Source organism: Fringilla coelebs, assembly GCF_963513975.1.
Source record: "Fringilla coelebs genome assembly, chromosome: 16".
Classification (NCBI taxonomy): domain Eukaryota; kingdom Metazoa; phylum Chordata; class Aves; order Passeriformes; family Fringillidae; genus Fringilla; species Fringilla coelebs.
In genome coordinates, this window is record NC_140042.1 from 13,850,964 (window position 1) to 13,868,376 (window position 17,413).

At 47.5% G+C, this 17,413-nt stretch overlaps 1 protein-coding gene across 4 annotated transcripts in view; it reads right to left on the reverse strand.

The window, feature by feature from the left end:
• Positions 1-17,413, reverse strand: part of MGRN1 (mahogunin ring finger 1) — a 50,509-nt gene that overhangs the window by 24,096 nt on the left and 9,000 nt on the right. For 3 of the 4 annotated variants that reach the window (XM_084216862.1, XM_084216860.1, XM_084216861.1), the window contains exons 3-5: positions 16,157-16,245; positions 9,666-9,812; positions 74-191 (exon numbers count right to left, since the gene is read on the reverse strand). In XM_084216862.1, coding sequence (XP_084072988.1) covers positions 74-191; positions 9,666-9,812; positions 16,157-16,245 — 354 coding nt within the window. Of the gene's footprint in view, positions 1-73; positions 192-8,222; positions 8,308-9,665; positions 9,813-16,156; positions 16,246-17,413 lie in introns of those variants that run through there. The other variant, XM_084216863.1, reaches the window with a different exon arrangement.

Genomic DNA, 17,413 nt, shown 5'->3' on the forward strand with positions numbered 1-17,413 from the left:
CAGCACCAAACAGAGACCAGTGCTTTGGGGACAACAGGGTGTGGAAAGAAGGGGACACTGAGAAGACACTTACCTCATCATCCTTCCACTCTGAGAAATCAATCTTGAAGGAAGGCAGGGAGAATTGCTGGCTTACCCCTCTCTTGTAGTGAACTGTCTCAGATTGCAGAGAGGGATTCTTTGTGCTGTATCTGAGGGAAGGGGAAAAGAAAACTCGCTGTGACCAACAACTGCTCCCTGCCCGGCTCGCTCACTCCCGCCCGTCGGCCTTTCAGGAATCACAAGTGGCAGCTCTAAGGGCAGAGCTGGCAGGGGCTGGCAGCCATTCAGTGGGGACACAAAGAGGGGAGGGAAAGGTCAAAGCAAGAAGGTGAGCACAGGAAAGAGAAAGCAGCGCAGACAGGCAAGGTCTGATCGTGTCCATACTGACCTGCCTGGGTGCTGGGTACGGGGGTGCAGCAGCTTGGCAAAGGCCTGCTCCCTAAATCCATGGCCTAGCTTTAAGCTGGCTTTAAGCACAGCACAGTCCTGATTTCTGCAGGAAACCCAGGAAGAATGAGCTATGACCTAACACAGGGAACAGACAACCCAGCACAGTGCTGAAAGCTCTCCTGTGCCTCCGTGGGACAGGTCCACACTGGGAAATGCTGCTTGGCTTCCACCATCCTGCTAAGCCTTCCAATCCACTCCTCACTCCCTCCTGTGCTTCCCCAGGGGTGATGCAGGGCTACCAACACCACCTGAGAAACACCAACCATCCTCCAACCCCAGCTATCCAGAGAAGAGTCACAATTCTTCCACTGTCTCAAAGCTTGTCACTGAAACACCAGAACTGCCAGGCTGGGATAAACATCTGGAATGGGACCACAGCTGCCATCCACCATCTTCTGCACCCTGAGCCCACCTGGTGCTGTCCTCCCCAGGAGATATTTCCCTGCCCACTCCCCCTTTCTGGAGGGTGATGTCTTGAGCCAGCTGTGCACAGCCTCTCCCAGTTCTGGCACAGGAGACGAGGCAGTGAACCCCAAAGCAGGGTGGGAAGAGCTGAGGCTGCCTTTACCACCAAAGCCTTTCTTGTCAAATTACCAACTGTGTGCTCAGAGCACACTGACAAACTGGAGAGAAGGTGAGAGAGCCCCTGCCCAAGAGACACTGCAGCAACATCCTCCCTCAGCACAGCGACAAGACAGGCTCCAGCCCCACAAGAAAATCCTCTGCCTTTCTCTGGAAAGCTACAACACTTCCTGCACTCTCTGAGGATCCAGAAGGTCAAGTGTCACAAGATCCATGTTAAATACTGGAAGGTCATGACAAAGAGCAAGTTCACCATGTGCACTCTGCTCTTCCTGCCAAGGCATTAAGTTATTTATGACAATACCCTCAGAGCCCTTTCTGTACTGTGCTGAAATTGTGCTGCTTTACTAGAAGGTCTCACTCCATCCTTTGCATTTCAAGCATGATGTGGGGGAGATCAGAGTGACAGGTCTTTTATATGTGAATTACAGAGGGAGCAATTGAGTGAAGTTTTATTTACTGAGTTGTCAAGCACAATGAATAGAGCAAGCCTGTATCTAGCTCCTTTTGTGGTACTCTCAAAGCTTCCCAGCTCTGCAGAAAGGCACAATTCTCCCTCCACAGCTGGGAAAGCAGGAGATGGAAGAGTGACTTATCTAAGGTGACAGCAAGTCAGGAACTTACTGGAAATAAAGTGCAGAGGAGAGAGTGGAGGTGGGAAAGGGGTGTAAACATGATGCTGCTGAGTGCCAGGAATGCTGGAGGACCTGCACTTACAGCATCAGAAACCCAAACTAGGCTGCAACATAAAAACAAATAACACTCTTCCAAGGAGGACAGGGCAGAATAATACTCAGATTGACTCACTGCTCTCATGGTCCCTGGGAAAAGAAATAAACCAGGCACACAGATTTTCTGAGCTGAAGAGTAGGACAAAATTATTAAGGAGGTTGCCCCAAGAGAGCTTTATGCCTCAGGCTGTGTGACTGCCTGGCCCCCGTTGCCAAAACATGTCAGAATCCCACTGGGATCTGAACACCCAGATAACTCTGAGCACCTCCAGCCAGTGGGCTGGTGAATTCCCTGCAGGTCTGATGGCCCCTGACTGCCTCACAGAAATGGATCCTCCTTCCAGTGGGGTGCAAAGGTTCCAATGGGATGCAAAGGTTCTCTGCACAAGACAACACCCTGTGCTACACAGGAGGGAAACTTGACAAGCTGTTTCAAAGCAGACATCCTGCATATCAGGGTCTAAGGGGCCTCTACCCATTCCCTGCCCCTCTGGTTGGCATCTGCTGTATTCACAGTCAGCTATTCCCTGCCTGTGCTGCTGGGGGCTCACAGCAAACAACAGCAGGGAAGCTCTGTAGAGCTGTGCAGATGTGTTACAGAAAAAAAAGAACATGTATCAAAGAATAAAGCACAGCAGAGAAGCAACATGCTGCCTCTCTCTGCAGGAAATATGAAAGCTGAGTGTTTGGGCTGCTGTTGCTCAGACTGCACTGGGCCAGGCCTCCATCCAGAGGAAGACAAAACCTCCTTGTGACCACTGGCAGCTCAGGACAGTGGAGAAGTGAGGGAGGTCTGTCCTGTAAGGTCAGGAGCACACAGAAATCCTCAGTCACATTATTTTAAACCTGTTTGTTTGCTCAGGTACTCCTGACAGCACAAGAATCACAAGCAGCCCGAGGTACCCCACTGCTGGTTGCTCTGACCTCAGGGTTCATGCAGCCCATCTCCTCCTGTGAGCTCTGTGACACACCTTTACTCACAAAAAGCAAATTGCACTCTGCACTGACTCCTTCTTCCCTCATGTCAGACCCTCTAAAGCCAGCTGTGTATCAGAGAACCAGCAGCTGAGAGGCCCTGTGACTATATCCCAGTGACTTCTGAGAGAACTGGAACAAACTAAAATTATTCCCCAGTCTCACTTTTCCTCTGTCAGCTGAGAGGCACCCACTGCCTGCACGGAGAAACTCAGTCTGTGGCACCTGCAGACCCTAAATGCTAGAGTTTGGCTAAGCAGAATTAAACTTCTGTTGCTACATGCTCACTGGAGTGTTTCCCCCTTCCCCCACCCCTGGTTTGTGTCTGGGGAAGTTCTCAGCAGGGCACCAGTCCCAGCTCCTGCAGATTTCTCCACTGCTGTGCTCCCACTCAGCTGTGCCTGGCACTGGGTTTGTCTTGGGCAGTCAAAGGGCAGTTCCTGTTCCTGCTCCCACTGGGACCCCTGACTGAGAAGTGCCACACAAGGATCCTTGCCAGGCTGCCTGACTTACACAGAACACTGTCCAGACCCCATTCCTCAGGAAAAGCAGGATGCATGGAGCAATGTTGCCCCTAGGTAACACTTTTGACTAGAAATGGCTGAGAGAATCTGTGCTTTGAAGAGCCTGTAGACAAAACAAGAGTTCTCTTTCTTTAGCAGCAGCTAAATGTGTTTCATGGGCAATCTGTAGTGAATCAAGGACCAGGAGAGCTTCAGAGCATACTCAGGAAACAATTCAGAAGGTACTCAGGAAACAATTCTGCCACTGCCACAGGCTGTGACTGCCTGGCAGGCTCCATGTTCTCTTACAGGTGATGAGGAAGGAGTCAGCCAAGCTCTGCTGGTGTCCAAAGGGGACAGGAGGTGATGTGGAACAAGCACCCTCTCCTCCTCTCTCTCCACCTGCTCATTCCCCTTTCATTTTGAGGCAGGAGCCCACAGGTCTTTTAGGGAAGAGGGAAGCTGAACAAATGGTTCAACTCCAAGTGACTTTTACTGATAATAGAAACACTACCAAACTACAGGAAGGCCATAGCCCTGGGTCTCAGTCAGAATTAGACAAGAGGCTCCCACAAGGAGTCTGGAGGTTAACCAGGTGTTAAGGCATTGCACTTGCAATCTCTCAGAGTCTCCTCAGAACTGAGTTTCCACTCCAAGCCAGGCAAAGACAGCCCCCTCCCCATGCAGCTGAAACCCCAGTGCCCACATTCCCCCCCAGCCCCTGCAGAGCTCTGTCTGCAGCTGCTGGGAGCACCGCGCTCCCAGCTCCAGCCAGGCTTCAAAGCTCACACAACAGCTACACAGAGAGGCACAAAGGCCACAACTCTTAAGACAGACAGAGGGGTTTGTCTGCTTGCTGCAATCTATAGAATTTGGCTCTCCAGCCTGTGAACTCTGCACACTCCAGTGTTCCCTTGGGGACTGATGTGTGCCTGGATCAAAGCCACAAAGGCTTGTTCCTAGCAAAACCCAGCACTCGCCTCTGATTTCTTCACACAGAAGAAACCCCTGCACAAAGAATTCATATTAATCACCACAGCCAAAAGCAGCAAGAGCACCTTTCAAAGGCCCTGAACAGACAGAGGCTATTAAATAACCAAAGGGATATCTGAGTGCCTGTGTCTCCTATGCAAGCTTGAATGAAAACAGCCATGTGCTGAGCCACCCGCTGGATTTCATTTTGGAACCCAACTCTTCCAGCTTCCACACCAGGCAGAGCAGGGAATCATTGCAGGGTCATGTCCCCCATCAGCTCAGGAAACCGTGGGAGGAGGTTTGGGATGAGTGTAGTGGGCATTACAAAACAAACAAGGAAATGGGGTTTGTTTTTTTAATAAATCCATTTGCACATCAGCAACACAAACAGCACAGCCCCGGAAAGGGCAAGGATTGCAGAGCTACACTGACCTATTTTCATTCTGTTTTCCCTTTATATTGAGAAAAATAGAACTTGGCAACAGCACTGGGATATGGGAGAGAATCTTTTGTGTCCAAAAAGGAAGATCTTTTTTATAAGAATGGGCTGCAAGACTCCAAGTTCTCACGTCATATTTATCATGAGTTCCTGATCTGCCTGGATTGCTCATGCCTTCAGAACTGGCTCTTTTAAGTGCTTCCAGCTCCAGGCTTGGTTTGACTTCTTCCCCTGAGGAAAGAACCACTGCTGTCATGTTTGAACTGCACAATCCTTCCTGCTAGTCAGCAGGACACCTACAGCTGGAACAGTCCCAGGGGCCCTCCCAGGAGCAGGCTAATGGTGTGCACATCCAGGATTCTGCCAGACAAGGCAGGGCTGCACTCATAAAAAGAGAATACAAATATCCCTGCAGCCTGCTCCAAAAACACACTTGTCTCCCAAACCAAGGGTATCTAAGGTACAAACACATGAACCAGTTACTGCAGAAGAAGGCAGGCTACAACTGGGAGTCTTTTAACTATTCTCTGAGCTGCTGCCAGCCCCACAATGGAAATGCAATGCAGAGTACCCTCTCCTTTACCTGGAGGAAAATTGCATTACTACTAGTGGGCAACCACTAGTGAGCAGTTGAGGCACAGCCCACACACCTCCATGTTTCTCCTGATTTCCAAAACTAGAGAAAATGAACACAGACAGGAAAAAAAAAAAATTTTGAAGATACTGGGGGGGGGGGAGGGTCTTGAGCTGTTCAGAGGCAGGTCAGTGCTAATTCCTTGCCACTAAAGAGACTTGGACATAGATAGATCTGCTACCCTTGGGGTGATACACTAGCTCATCCTCTGAGAACTGATCTCACCACAAAGAAACCAAGCAAAAGGCATTTTCAAAGTGACAGGACCAGTCCTCTCCAGATTTAAACTAATTTCTGTTTCATCCAAAAGGCTTCTACACATATCTGCACTCTAGCACCAGAAAGTGCAGGGTACCTTTCCCTGAGCATGGGACTGCAGAAGTGAACACACCTTTATAATCACCAACACAATCACCCTCACCAGACCTTGCTGGTCATCTGTGGTCCCACAAAAGTGATGACACAGCTCCCTGTGAGTTCAACAGCTCAGGACAAGAGGCAGGCAGCTGTTGGCAGCAGTGTTCCCAGGATCTTGGCTAGGAAATAATACTGCAGCTGAGTGTAACTCCCAGCACAGTTACCTGGGAAAGTCTGCTGAACTTACTTTGAGACAGGTTAGGACAGGACTGACAAAGCCACCAGCTTTTAAATGAAGCCCAAAGAACTCCAGGAGGAAGCTCCTTGGCTTGCAGAAAGGCTTCCCCTTGGTCATGGAAACCAGCTAATCCCAAAGCCAGGCCCAAGACACAGTGCTGTGACTCTCAGGTGAGCAGAGGCTCCACAACAAGCAAAGCCACTGCTCAGGGAGAGCCACCTTTCCTTCCCTTCCCTCCCCTCCCTCCTCTCACCCCAAACTGCATGACCACAACCACGTTGCTGGCAGGAGTTTTGCAGGAGTGCTGATACTATCAGGATCAGTGGCTGTTCCAGCAGGGAAGCAGGAATAACTTGTTTAGCACTTCTAAGGAGCCATGCTGCAGGCTGAGAGCTGGGAGAAAATTCCTGCTTTTCACAGGGGGCCAGAAAGTTTCTCCCATTTTAAGATTCAGCATTGACTTAGGAGAGTGGAAAAAAAAAAAGGTGTTTTGTTTTCAAGAGCATCTTCATCCCAATCAAGTGCAATAGAAGAAGTGTTGAATTTATACACAGGACAGCTTTTGCACATGCTTGTTCCATGAATGCAGCTCTTAGCATCAAAAGAGATTGAGGAAAAGGAAAATCCACCAGCCCAGGCAGGGAAAGCTGCATTCCTGTTAGTGCACTGAAATGCACTGCTCCACTCAGAGCTCTAAGAATGCAGCCCAGATTTTTTTTTTCCACTAGAATTTGAAAAGAATAAATCAAAGTAATTACAGCACTGCCCTTACAGAATTGCTTTGCAAAGCTGAAATCAGAGCTTCAAAAGGTTTTTACTAGCAGCCAGCAAATCCAGAGAAGCAGAGATGCCTACTTGGGCAGCTGCACTGGCCCCAAGACGTGCTTCAGGAGCCACTTCCACATGGAAAAATAGCCTGGATTGAATTAAAGCAGCTTATAAAGTCTATATTTGTATCTGACTTCCCCCCTACACATCTGCATGAAATCAGGATCATGCCTTCCAAAAAGTTCCCTGGCTTCTGGTGCAGCCCCTGCATCCACATTTACATAACATTTATTGTTCAAGCACCCCAGAGCAGACACAGGCAGTTCATCATTCCTGTATTATGGAGAATGGAAATATGATTCATTACATGAAAGGCCACAAGTGGAAGAAAGAGCTGAATGTGGGTGCTTTGACCTTTTAGAAGGTTTAGTGCACCAGGGACTGCTGCCACCCCAGCAGGACAGCACAGAACCATTGGCTAATTTTTCATTAGTGGGGAAATCACTGCTGATCCTGGTTTCATGCAGAGGATTCAGGAACACAGACTTCAGCTCTGCCATCTAAGAGGTCCCTCTCTCACTGAACCATGGACAGGGTGGATTAAAATAATTTACATTAAAAAAAAATTTCTTGGAAGTCAACAGCTCTGTTCATGTTTGGAAACTCTACCTAGGAATTGTTCAAATTTAATTTAAAAGCCATTGGGTAGTTCATGTTTGCTGCACAAGTTTTAAAGGACAGATAACAGCACTGGTGACAGTCAGTGGCTCAATGAATGGCACTAAATTTCAAAAAAAGTGTTCTTAAGTGAACCAAAACCTGTGTTTTCTTCCTCTAACCAACCAGCCAAGAGGAGAGCTACTGTGAGTTACAGAGGACTGAAAACACTCTCTGTGCAGAAACAGTTGGTTATATTTGGTAACTAAAACAATTCTATTAAGCAATTATTCTTCAAGGCACAACTTGACAAGAGAGTCTCTTAAGAGTCCAACATGAGCAGTTTAACCAACAAGAACAAACACTGCTGTTCTTGGGTCACTCAGGTACAATTCCAGCCCAACACAGCCTGGTTCAAGTGGGCAAAAAAAAAATTAAAAATAAAATGTTTCTTTTTACAATAACTTTGGGTTATTGCCATTTTGGCATAAAATGCAAAAGTGGGAGTCTGAAAAATAGATTTTAAACTATATGGATATTCTTTACAGACTGTGGCATAAAAAATACAGCACAAGGTGGATATGAAGCTCATTGTGCTGTAGCTGCAGATGTTTCATTGCTACTGACCAGTGACAATGAAATTCTCTTTCAGGGTAAACCAACAGGGGAAAACAAGATTAAAATCAATGATTCAAACCAAGCCTTACAGATTTAAGCCATGGCTTAAGTCTAGCAATGTAAATACATCCACCCTGGCCATAGAGGCCCTCAGCTCTCCCCATCAGCCCATGGATGGTTTCTTTCTTAGGTCAAAACCCAAGGAACACTGCAGGGCAGCACCAGGGACACTGGCCACCTCTCCACGTTGTACCTGTGGTAGGGAAAGAGGACTTCAATCTCCAAGGCTGCCATTCCAACACCTTCACTAGCACTAAATTCACAGGAAACCTAAGGACCTAAGAGACAGAACATGGAAACTTTATCAGGATTTCTAAAGCTGCATTCAGCTCTGCCCTGGAAAAGCTGGATCTAAACAGAAAGTGTATTCAGAGTTCGTTGAGAGATAATTTTCAAGCACTTTAAAAAGAAGCTCATTTATTACCTCCCCAAAATAAAGGCAGCCATAGGCTTCAACAGAAGAAGGGAAAGGGGCCTAAACAAAAATTCTGCATCAGGGTATCCTCCAGCTTGAAGGAATGTATATCTGGATTGGAGAATTGAGCCATTCTCACTGCTAAAAATACACTATTCATTGATCATTAGTGGGATGTTTATACTTTGCATAAAACAAATAAGGCCTGTTATGGTTTGCCATAGATATTTCTCCCTGCTGAAGCCTCTGCAGGTCCCTTCAACCAAGGCAAAGTTTAGCCCCAGCTCCAGAGCATCACTGCAGAAGCCATCAGCACTATGTCCAGGAGCCTCTGGTCAGCCAAAAGCCTCTACTAGAGGAAGCCAAGAGCTTCTGCAGCCTGAATCTTCCTTTACCCCTGGAGCCAAAGGAATTCTTTGTCCCATGGCATTGGAAGTGCACCATACCATAGCAGCAGCTCACGTGTACCCAGCTCACACCAGGCAGAGCACATTCCAGCCACCTTTGTCTGAACACAGAGAGGAAATTTTTCATAGCCTTGTGGGATACAGTGTTGACTGGAATGGTTTAAATGTGCTGATTTAGATAAAAAGGTTTTAAATTCTGGAGAGATGTACTATCAGGATATGAAAAGGTTCCCACAGATGACATTTTGGTCATTCTTTCCACAGCTAACCAAAGATTAAAGTGTACATGGCAGGAAACACACACAGACAGGGCTTCAGGAAGTAAATCCTCTCCCATCTCCCAACAGCCAGTGCTGAGCTGGGCATTTATCCCAAAATGGGCTTTGGGTGGGCCTCAGTTCCACAGACTCACTCTGTTAATGTCAGACTGAACTTTACTCTGGTGGCCCAGATGCTCCTGTCACAGGGAACACAGAAAGGCAGTGAATTGGGGAAAAAAATAGGCAGTATTTGAAGGGAAGGATGGTTGGTTTTTTAATTTCACAGAACACTTCACTGACAAAACATACAGCTGTGAGTTCCTCTCTTTTGTTGAGCACAGAATGGTTTCCCTATACCTAAACCAAAAAGGGAACAAGAGAAGATATTGTCTGTGTGAGGGAATTGAAAGTAATATTCAAAGTCATCAGGAAAAAAAAAAATTTCCACTCTACCATGTGTGGCAGCCCTGCCCCAGGGGTGATTAATGAGATGTTTGAGAGCTCATCATCCCAGCTCCTGTGCCCCTCGGTGTGCCCACCAGCCCAGGACTTACACGGCCATGCCACCAACAAACTCCTCTGTGGCCTGGCAGTAGATTGTGATGGCAACACGGGCATCTGCATCAAAGGTGAACTCCAGGCTGTACAGCACCTTCTGCTTCCCATTCTCCTCAGTAGGGCTGTCAACATCATCTTTATACCTGAAAGGCAATGCCAGAGGATTAGAACACATCTTTATGAGATATCAACAAGATCACTCTGGAAATAGAGACAAGAGTACTCCAGCCTTGGTGTTGCAGGCAGACAAAGCAGCCTGGGCTTCCACCTTGGGCTTCCCAGATTTCCATTCTTTTCCCTGAGGAAGGTTCTTCCAAGATGTGACCGAAGTTATTGAAGTGAACTAACGATGGTGTTGAGGGATCCCACCCAGCTCTACAGTGCCAGGGCACAGAATGAGACCAGAAAGGGGGATCCTGAATGTCACATGCTGAGGAGAAGAAACATTCTCCTTCCTTTTAAATCTTCACATTAGGCTTAGTATTTGGGCTAAAGAAATCCTGCATGGACTTGAGAAATCTGAAGTGTAATTCTTTTAACTCTGCAATGAAATGGTGTGAGACAGGCAAAAAACCCAAGGTATCTCTAACACAAAGATCTGAAGCTCAAGAAAAGGCACCTCCAGTATCACACAGAAGATGATATTTAGCTCAGAAAACATCCAGATATAAGAACTTCAAATACTTTTCAATGTACAAATGATCAACCAAACCTCTGGTGCTGTGAGGGAGCTCACATGCATTTATTTTATGAACAAAAATTAACACATCCAACTGCAAAGAGACACATGATAACTAATAGAATGAGCTTAGAAGTTATTTCAATTAATGTAAAAGCTTAATTTGGCTACGGGCTCCTACATAGCTGGATCCCACTGTGTGATCACCAATGCCAGGGTTACTCCTTTGCCCTACTGCAGGAAGAAGCACAAATCCATTGAGGAAGAGGTCTGAGGCCAGCCCTGGGGCAGTGAGCTATGGCCATGGGCCAGGGGGACTTACAGAGTGCCAGGAGTGGCCAGAGAAACCAGCAGATCTTGGAATCAGCAGCCAACACAACACATCACAAGAAAATTACAGAATGATGGAATTTCCTGAGTGGGAAGGCACCCCCAGGGATCATCCAGTCCCACCCCTGGCCCTGCACTGACTTGTCACCCAGCCCCAGCCTCATTTGTTTATCAGTAATACCTCAATTGCTATGATGGCTGGGTCACATCCAAGCAGCTGAACTATTCAGGAAAAGCTTGGCATCCTCTCTGTCTTCACAGTATCAGCCTCTCCCCTCACTAAACAGCCCTGATGAATACACTGTACTGTCAAAAATACCCAGAAATGGGTCAGACATACCTCTATAATTCAATCTAAAATTGTCAAGGGAATCCTTATTTATCAAGTTCACTGACATATAACAACTGCTGCCTAATTAAGAGGGTTCCAGCTTGAATTTTATTTAACACCACACTGAACAAGAATGAAATGTTCAGTTTCAGTAATTTAATACAGAAGGTGCAAAATAAAATGTAAGAGCAGTATAATCAAATACCCAACACATGTACTAATGTAACCCCTAACTAATGGCACACACCCGCATTCCTGTCTGAAGGGCTTGGAGAGGCTTTTGCCAGAGGTTCACCTAGGTCAGAGCAGTAAATCAAGCTAAAAACACCCAACATGCCAGTATAACAAAAAAAAAAAAACAAATCCCAAGAACTCAAGTCTTAACATCTGCAGAAACCTGGACACAATATACAGTACAGAGCAAGATGGTATTTTCACACAAGCTAGTTGCATCAAAGTAAAAATCATGGCACTTGAAGGCTATAAAGAAGAAACACTGGACAGAAGGGCAGATTTACCTAAAGAACAGAGGAACCATCAACATTTTGTACTGGACTGACCCAAGAACACAGATGGCAACAAGCCACTCACAAGTGCTGTGTGTGTCCAAGAGAGAGGCAGCACAAGTCACCTCTTGCTGTGCTGCACTCTGTGGATCTGAGGTTCAGTGAAGGATCCAGGCTATGTCAGACTTGTCACTTCTTCCAGAAGGAGCAGGGGGGGAGAATCAGCATCTCTTGCAGGCAGGGGCTCCTTCAGACTCACCTCATGCACAGGTAGGTATTGAATAGAGATGCTCAGCATATGTGAGAGCTACAGCACAGACTGGGATACCTGTGACAGTACCAAGTAACAATGGGGACACCTGGGCCTGGGGCAGCTCACACACAAACACATCCTTGGCACAACCACTGCCTGCTTTGTCTTCTCAGGGAAGTCACAAAAAGCACCCCAGATCATCCTCCTGCTACCCACCTCACCCTGCACCTCTCTGCCAGCACTCAGAATGTGCTTCCATCCTTCCAAGGACATAAGGGGTTAAAGCTAGACTAGATCTGTTGCCCTGGGAAACCACTGAGGGGCCACTGCAGTGCCTGGAGGGAAGGTTTGTGAAGGATGCAGGGAGGAGAGGCTGAGCCTTGCCTGCCTGGAACAGCACCACTGAGCAGAGGGCAAGGTACAAGCGCCTAAAAGGTGACAGTCACAGCAAGGCTGTGCCCTCCTGCTGCTGGAGGCACATAAAATCATCCACAACCTTCCAGTACCTGAACAGTACAGAAAGATGCAGAGAGACTATTTACAAGGGCCTGGAGTGATAAGACAAGGGGGAATGGCTTCACACTGACAGAAGGCAGGGTTAGATTAGACATGAGGAAGAAATTCTTCCCACTGAGGGTGCTGAGTCCCTGGCACAGGGTGCCCAGAGAAGCTGTGGCTGCCCCTGGATCCCTGGAAGTGTCCAAGGCCAGGTTGGACAGGGCTTGGAGCAGCCTGGGACAGTGGAAGGAGATGAGCTTTGAGGTCCCCTCTAACCCAAACCAGTCTGGGATTCTATGATCTGCCACAGAGCAAAGATTTCAGGTGAGAAAAGACTGCACAGATGGTAGCTGGCCCGAGGAACAAGCAAAGCCAACTATGGTGCATAGTTTGAGAGGCAGAGGAGACATCTCATGTGCCACCTTAAGGTGCAGGAATGGTGAGATGTAACATCAGGAAAGTAACAAGTCAAATATCACACATTTTGCATTCCTCTTTCTTTGAAGGGGATGTGGCAGACAAGGAAGTGGTTCAGGAGTGCTTCAGGTGCTTCAAGAGCTCGTCTCTCCATGTGCACTTGAATTTTACAGTGCCCATTTAGCCAAGCCCTACAGACAGTGTCCATGTGTGGTGGTCACAGATGCATGCAGAGATTTGGGAACCAGGGACTTTGCTGGGTGTGCCTTTGGGTCATGCACAGAGGTGCATCACAGAGCCTCCACAATCACAGGGACAGAGGAAAGAGACTGACCACCTTTGAGAACAAATAGCTGATCCAACGTTTTGATGCAAAAGGCAAAGCAGGATGACCAAGGGAGCTGAGGCCACCTGGTCTGACATCACTCCTGGATAAAACAATGGAAAGGCTGGAGGTTTTTATTGTCTGTTAAAGAATTAAAAGATAAAAATATAATTAACATCAGCCATGACAGTTTTATAGAACTAGGTTGAGCTGAACCCAATTTCATCCTTTGAGGAGATTCAAAAGTCTGACCAACACAGGAGACACACGGGATAAATGTTAAGTATCCCCTGACTGAGTGCTGTGAGATCTGCATTTACCCAGTGCTTGAGCAGGCAATAAATGAGAACAGAATTAGTGACACCTCTGTCAGCACTGACTTTCACAAGGGAGAGCATCACCAAACACAGGGGCTCTCCTGCTTGGGGTTTCTGCAAAGATCTGTCCAGTTTAACACCATCCAGGCCGCAGAGCAGGCAGTCCCAGCCCCTCACCACCTCCACCATAGGATGAACAGATCCAAGGACCAAAGTCAGCCCCCTGTGCTGCAGAGGGAAGGGATTTCCTTTCTCTCACTCCCTGCAACTCACCTGTCTTCCCTCAGCCCCCACCAGGCCCTTCTCCAAAACACTCCATGACTATTCTCCATGATACTCCTGATGCTTCAGACACATTCCCAAACCACCACAGCTGCTGATTCCTTCAATGCTTTTGTTGCATGATGCTATCCAAAGCCCAGAAACCAGAGCAGAGAAGCTGCCCCTGGGTGCAACAACAGACATTGTCTCCTGAGCTGGTCTTCCTCCTGCAGCTGGAAGTGCTTTCAGGAGAAGAAGGAACAGCCAGTGCCAGCACAACAGGTACTGGAGCTCCAAAACAAAACTTCCAATCCAAGGCCAAATGTGGGGCACAAGAAAAACAGAAAGAAGTCTTTCTCTGTTAGTGGTTAACAGCAAAATTCCTGCTACCCTGCTCTGAGGCTCACAGTCTCCTCCTGCCACAGATCGAACACTCACACGTGACATTGAAGACTCAGAACTTCAACACCAATATCCACAGGTTTACTGTTTATCATGTAAAAATTCAGAATCTGGCAAAACTCAGAATTTTGTCTGATCAGAGCTGGGCAAGAAGGCCAGAGTGGACATTTCCCTACATTCCTCCATGGCACCTCTCCTGTGAGGACAAGCTGGAGAGTTGATGTTGTTCAGCCTGGAGAAGAGAAGGTTCCAGGGATAACTCAAAGCCCTTCCAGTGCCTGAAGGGGCTCCAGGAGAGCTGCAGAGGGACTTTCAACAGGGGCCTGGAGTAACAGGACAAGGGGCAATGGCTTCTCACTGCCAGAAGGCAGGACTGGGTGGGATATTGGGAATAAATTCTTCCCTGGGAGGGGGGTGAGGCACAGGGTGCCCAGAGCAGCTGCGGCTGCCCCTGGATCCCTGGAAGTGCCCAAGGCCAGGTTGGACAGTGGAAGGTGTCCCTGCCATAGGACAGTGGGTGGAACAAGATGGTCTTTAAGGTCCCTTCCAACCCAACAGTCTGGGATTCTATGAAAAAGCTTATGGAGATATTATCATCAGAACATACACTTAGAACTTTACACCTGGACACTTAGCTCAGTAACACTGTATTTGGGGGAGGATGTGGTAAATTGACCAGCTCTGGGAAGAACGTGCAAACCTCAACCACTGGTTGTGAATAAGCCAAGCTGGAGAGGGCACAAAGTGTCCTTTACGTGCACAGAGGGAGGAAGACAAAGCCTCTGGGCCAGAAGAGCACAAGACAGAATGTACCCTTGGGGTCTGCCAATTAAAACCTCATTTTGGGTCTACATCAGTGCAAAATTCAATAGAGTCATGCTGGCAGTGTTGTCGTCAGAACTGACACAGCAGCAGCACAAGAGCCTGTGAGAGCTCGTGAGGCAGAAAAGGAACTGCTAGTACCAGGAATTAGAGGGATGAAAACCTAGATACTGTCAATGCATGGACACTACACTCCAAATAGCATTCCAAATAGTCCAGAGCTGCAGCTCTGGGAAATGGGACGTGTGACCACAGAAAGCAGAATGACAGAACTATATGTACTGTCCACACCAACTGCTCCATTCACAGCCAGGCCTCTCCCAGGGAAAAAGCCACTTCCCATTTGGCTTATGTTCCTTCTCTTTTTTCCTAGAGAAGTACTTCACCCTTATGCTGAAAAACCAAAGAGCTTTCAGAGCAGCTTGCCAATGGTCACTTATTTAGAAGCTCAATCAGCTTTGAAACCACAGGTTTTGCTCATTTAAAACAAAACAAAACAAACAAAAAAACCCACATCTGTTTTCACATAAAAACAACCTGAGGGTTTTTGGTTATGACTCCAAGTGTTCATGTTACACCACGCTCTCAGAGCCACCTTGGCTGGGAGCTGCAGCTGGAGCCCTGCCAGCGCTCCAGCCCCAGACACAGAATCCAGAGTGACTCCAGCCAGGATGGTTGGGAAAGGCTCTGCCTGGACATCTGCCCAGTGCTCAGACCCAAACAAAGCACTGAATGCTGGGCCCTGTACCTCAGCCATCTGTTGGAAAGGGGACAGCTGCAGGTCTGAGTGTGAGCCAGTGCTTCAATCCAGCTCTGCTGGTTCAGATCTCAGCGTGGAGCAGTGAGAGCTACCATCCCCATGATTGTCCTTCCCCCAGGCATGGGACACAAGCCATCTAAACAAATGCATAACACTAGGACCAAACTTTATCCTGGCAGCAGGAGAAACCTGAGGAAGTTTCACTCAACACCCATCAGCCTTCCTGGCCCGTGACTCGAACCAGAATCAGCTCCCTTCTGGCTTCTCCTTGCACAGGAATGCAGGAAGGAATCTGTCTGTAAAGTTTATTGACCTGACTAACATCTTCCGCTCGTGCTAATGATTTCATGGTTTTGTTTACCACTCCTGCAGAAACAGACACATCACTGGTCCTGTTTGGAAACACAGATTGTGTGGATAAGGAGCATATACTTGAAAGCTCAACAGGGAACACAGGAACCTCTGGATATTTCTAGCAACAAGGATCTGGATATCAGCCATTCTCCAAAAGCTTACCAATACAGTTTGGCTGTGGCTGAGAGATCCCTGGGTTGAGTAAAATGAAAGGCTCAGGTAATGGCAGTACCTGACAAGTCGGAGAGAATCCTTGCGGATGTTCACCAAACTCCTCAGTGTCTTCACTGGCTCATGTGGAGCTGGAGTTATATAGGGAAACTGGAACAAAGAGGCAAATCATTCTTCTGTTATTACACTATAAAGGGTAGCAGCATGTTACTTAGCATGCAATTTACCCAAATCAAGAAGCACGTATCTTTCAGGGTACTCAGTACAGCAACCACAAAGAACAGCAATAGCAAATTTTATTTACTGATAAATCAAGCGTGTTTCACGGTGAAAATCCTGCCCTGGCCCAGCAACAGCTCATACTGGAAATGCACATTTTAAGAAAGGGCATTTTCATGAGGTCTTTCTCTCCACTCTGAATTCTCAGTCAAGAAAGCCTTGTTCTCTCAAGCTTTTATTTCCACTAAAGAATCCACCTCGAGCTTGAGCAGAAGAAATGCAGCTCTTTCATGTGTATTGCAGCATGCAAGCAGTGATCTGACTGCTAATCAGCATGCTGAAACCCTGGATTACTGGGGGAAACTCTTTTTATTCTGAAACAATGGGGCAAATGTTCTGGAAGAGAAAAGAGACAGGGATAGGGGGCCTCATTCTATTCTACAGTCAAGAAATCTTCTCTCACAGATTGTCTTTTAAATAGGGACAATAATGCTTCAGACTGTAATTCTCTTTAGTGGGCACAGGATCTCCAGTGAGAAATGCAAAGGAAACTGCTTATTGTGGTGATCACAACCTGTGCAGCTGCAGACCTGCCTGCTGGGCACCAGGGACCACCAACACATTTCCTTAGAAATGAGGCAAAGCCTCACTTACTCCAAAGCAAGAACTGGGCCCATGTCCAGAAAACAGCACTGCTGCTCAGTGCTCGAGTGGTTTTTTTTTCTTTTTCCTTGAAGATTAATCAGAGCTGCCAAAGGGCTTTAACTTTACATAGGCAAACTATATTCCACAACAGCCTCCTTCTCTTAAACCTACTTGGCAAATGTCCCACGGTGTTAATGGCCTCTCACCCACTCCCCTCTGGAGAAATGATGAAACCCAGTGCTGGGATGTCAGCAAGGAAACCCAGGCTGAGACATGCAGGTAATTTTAACTCTGTCAGCTCAGCCCTGTGTGCAGACGTGGCACAGGGGATGTGGTGAGCACCCCCAGGCCTGCCCAGCACTGACACAACCACAGAGCTCCAGCTCAAGTCCCTCCTTCCTAATTCTGTTGCCCAACTGCATTTCCTGGTTAAACAAAGACTTTCCAGATTCCT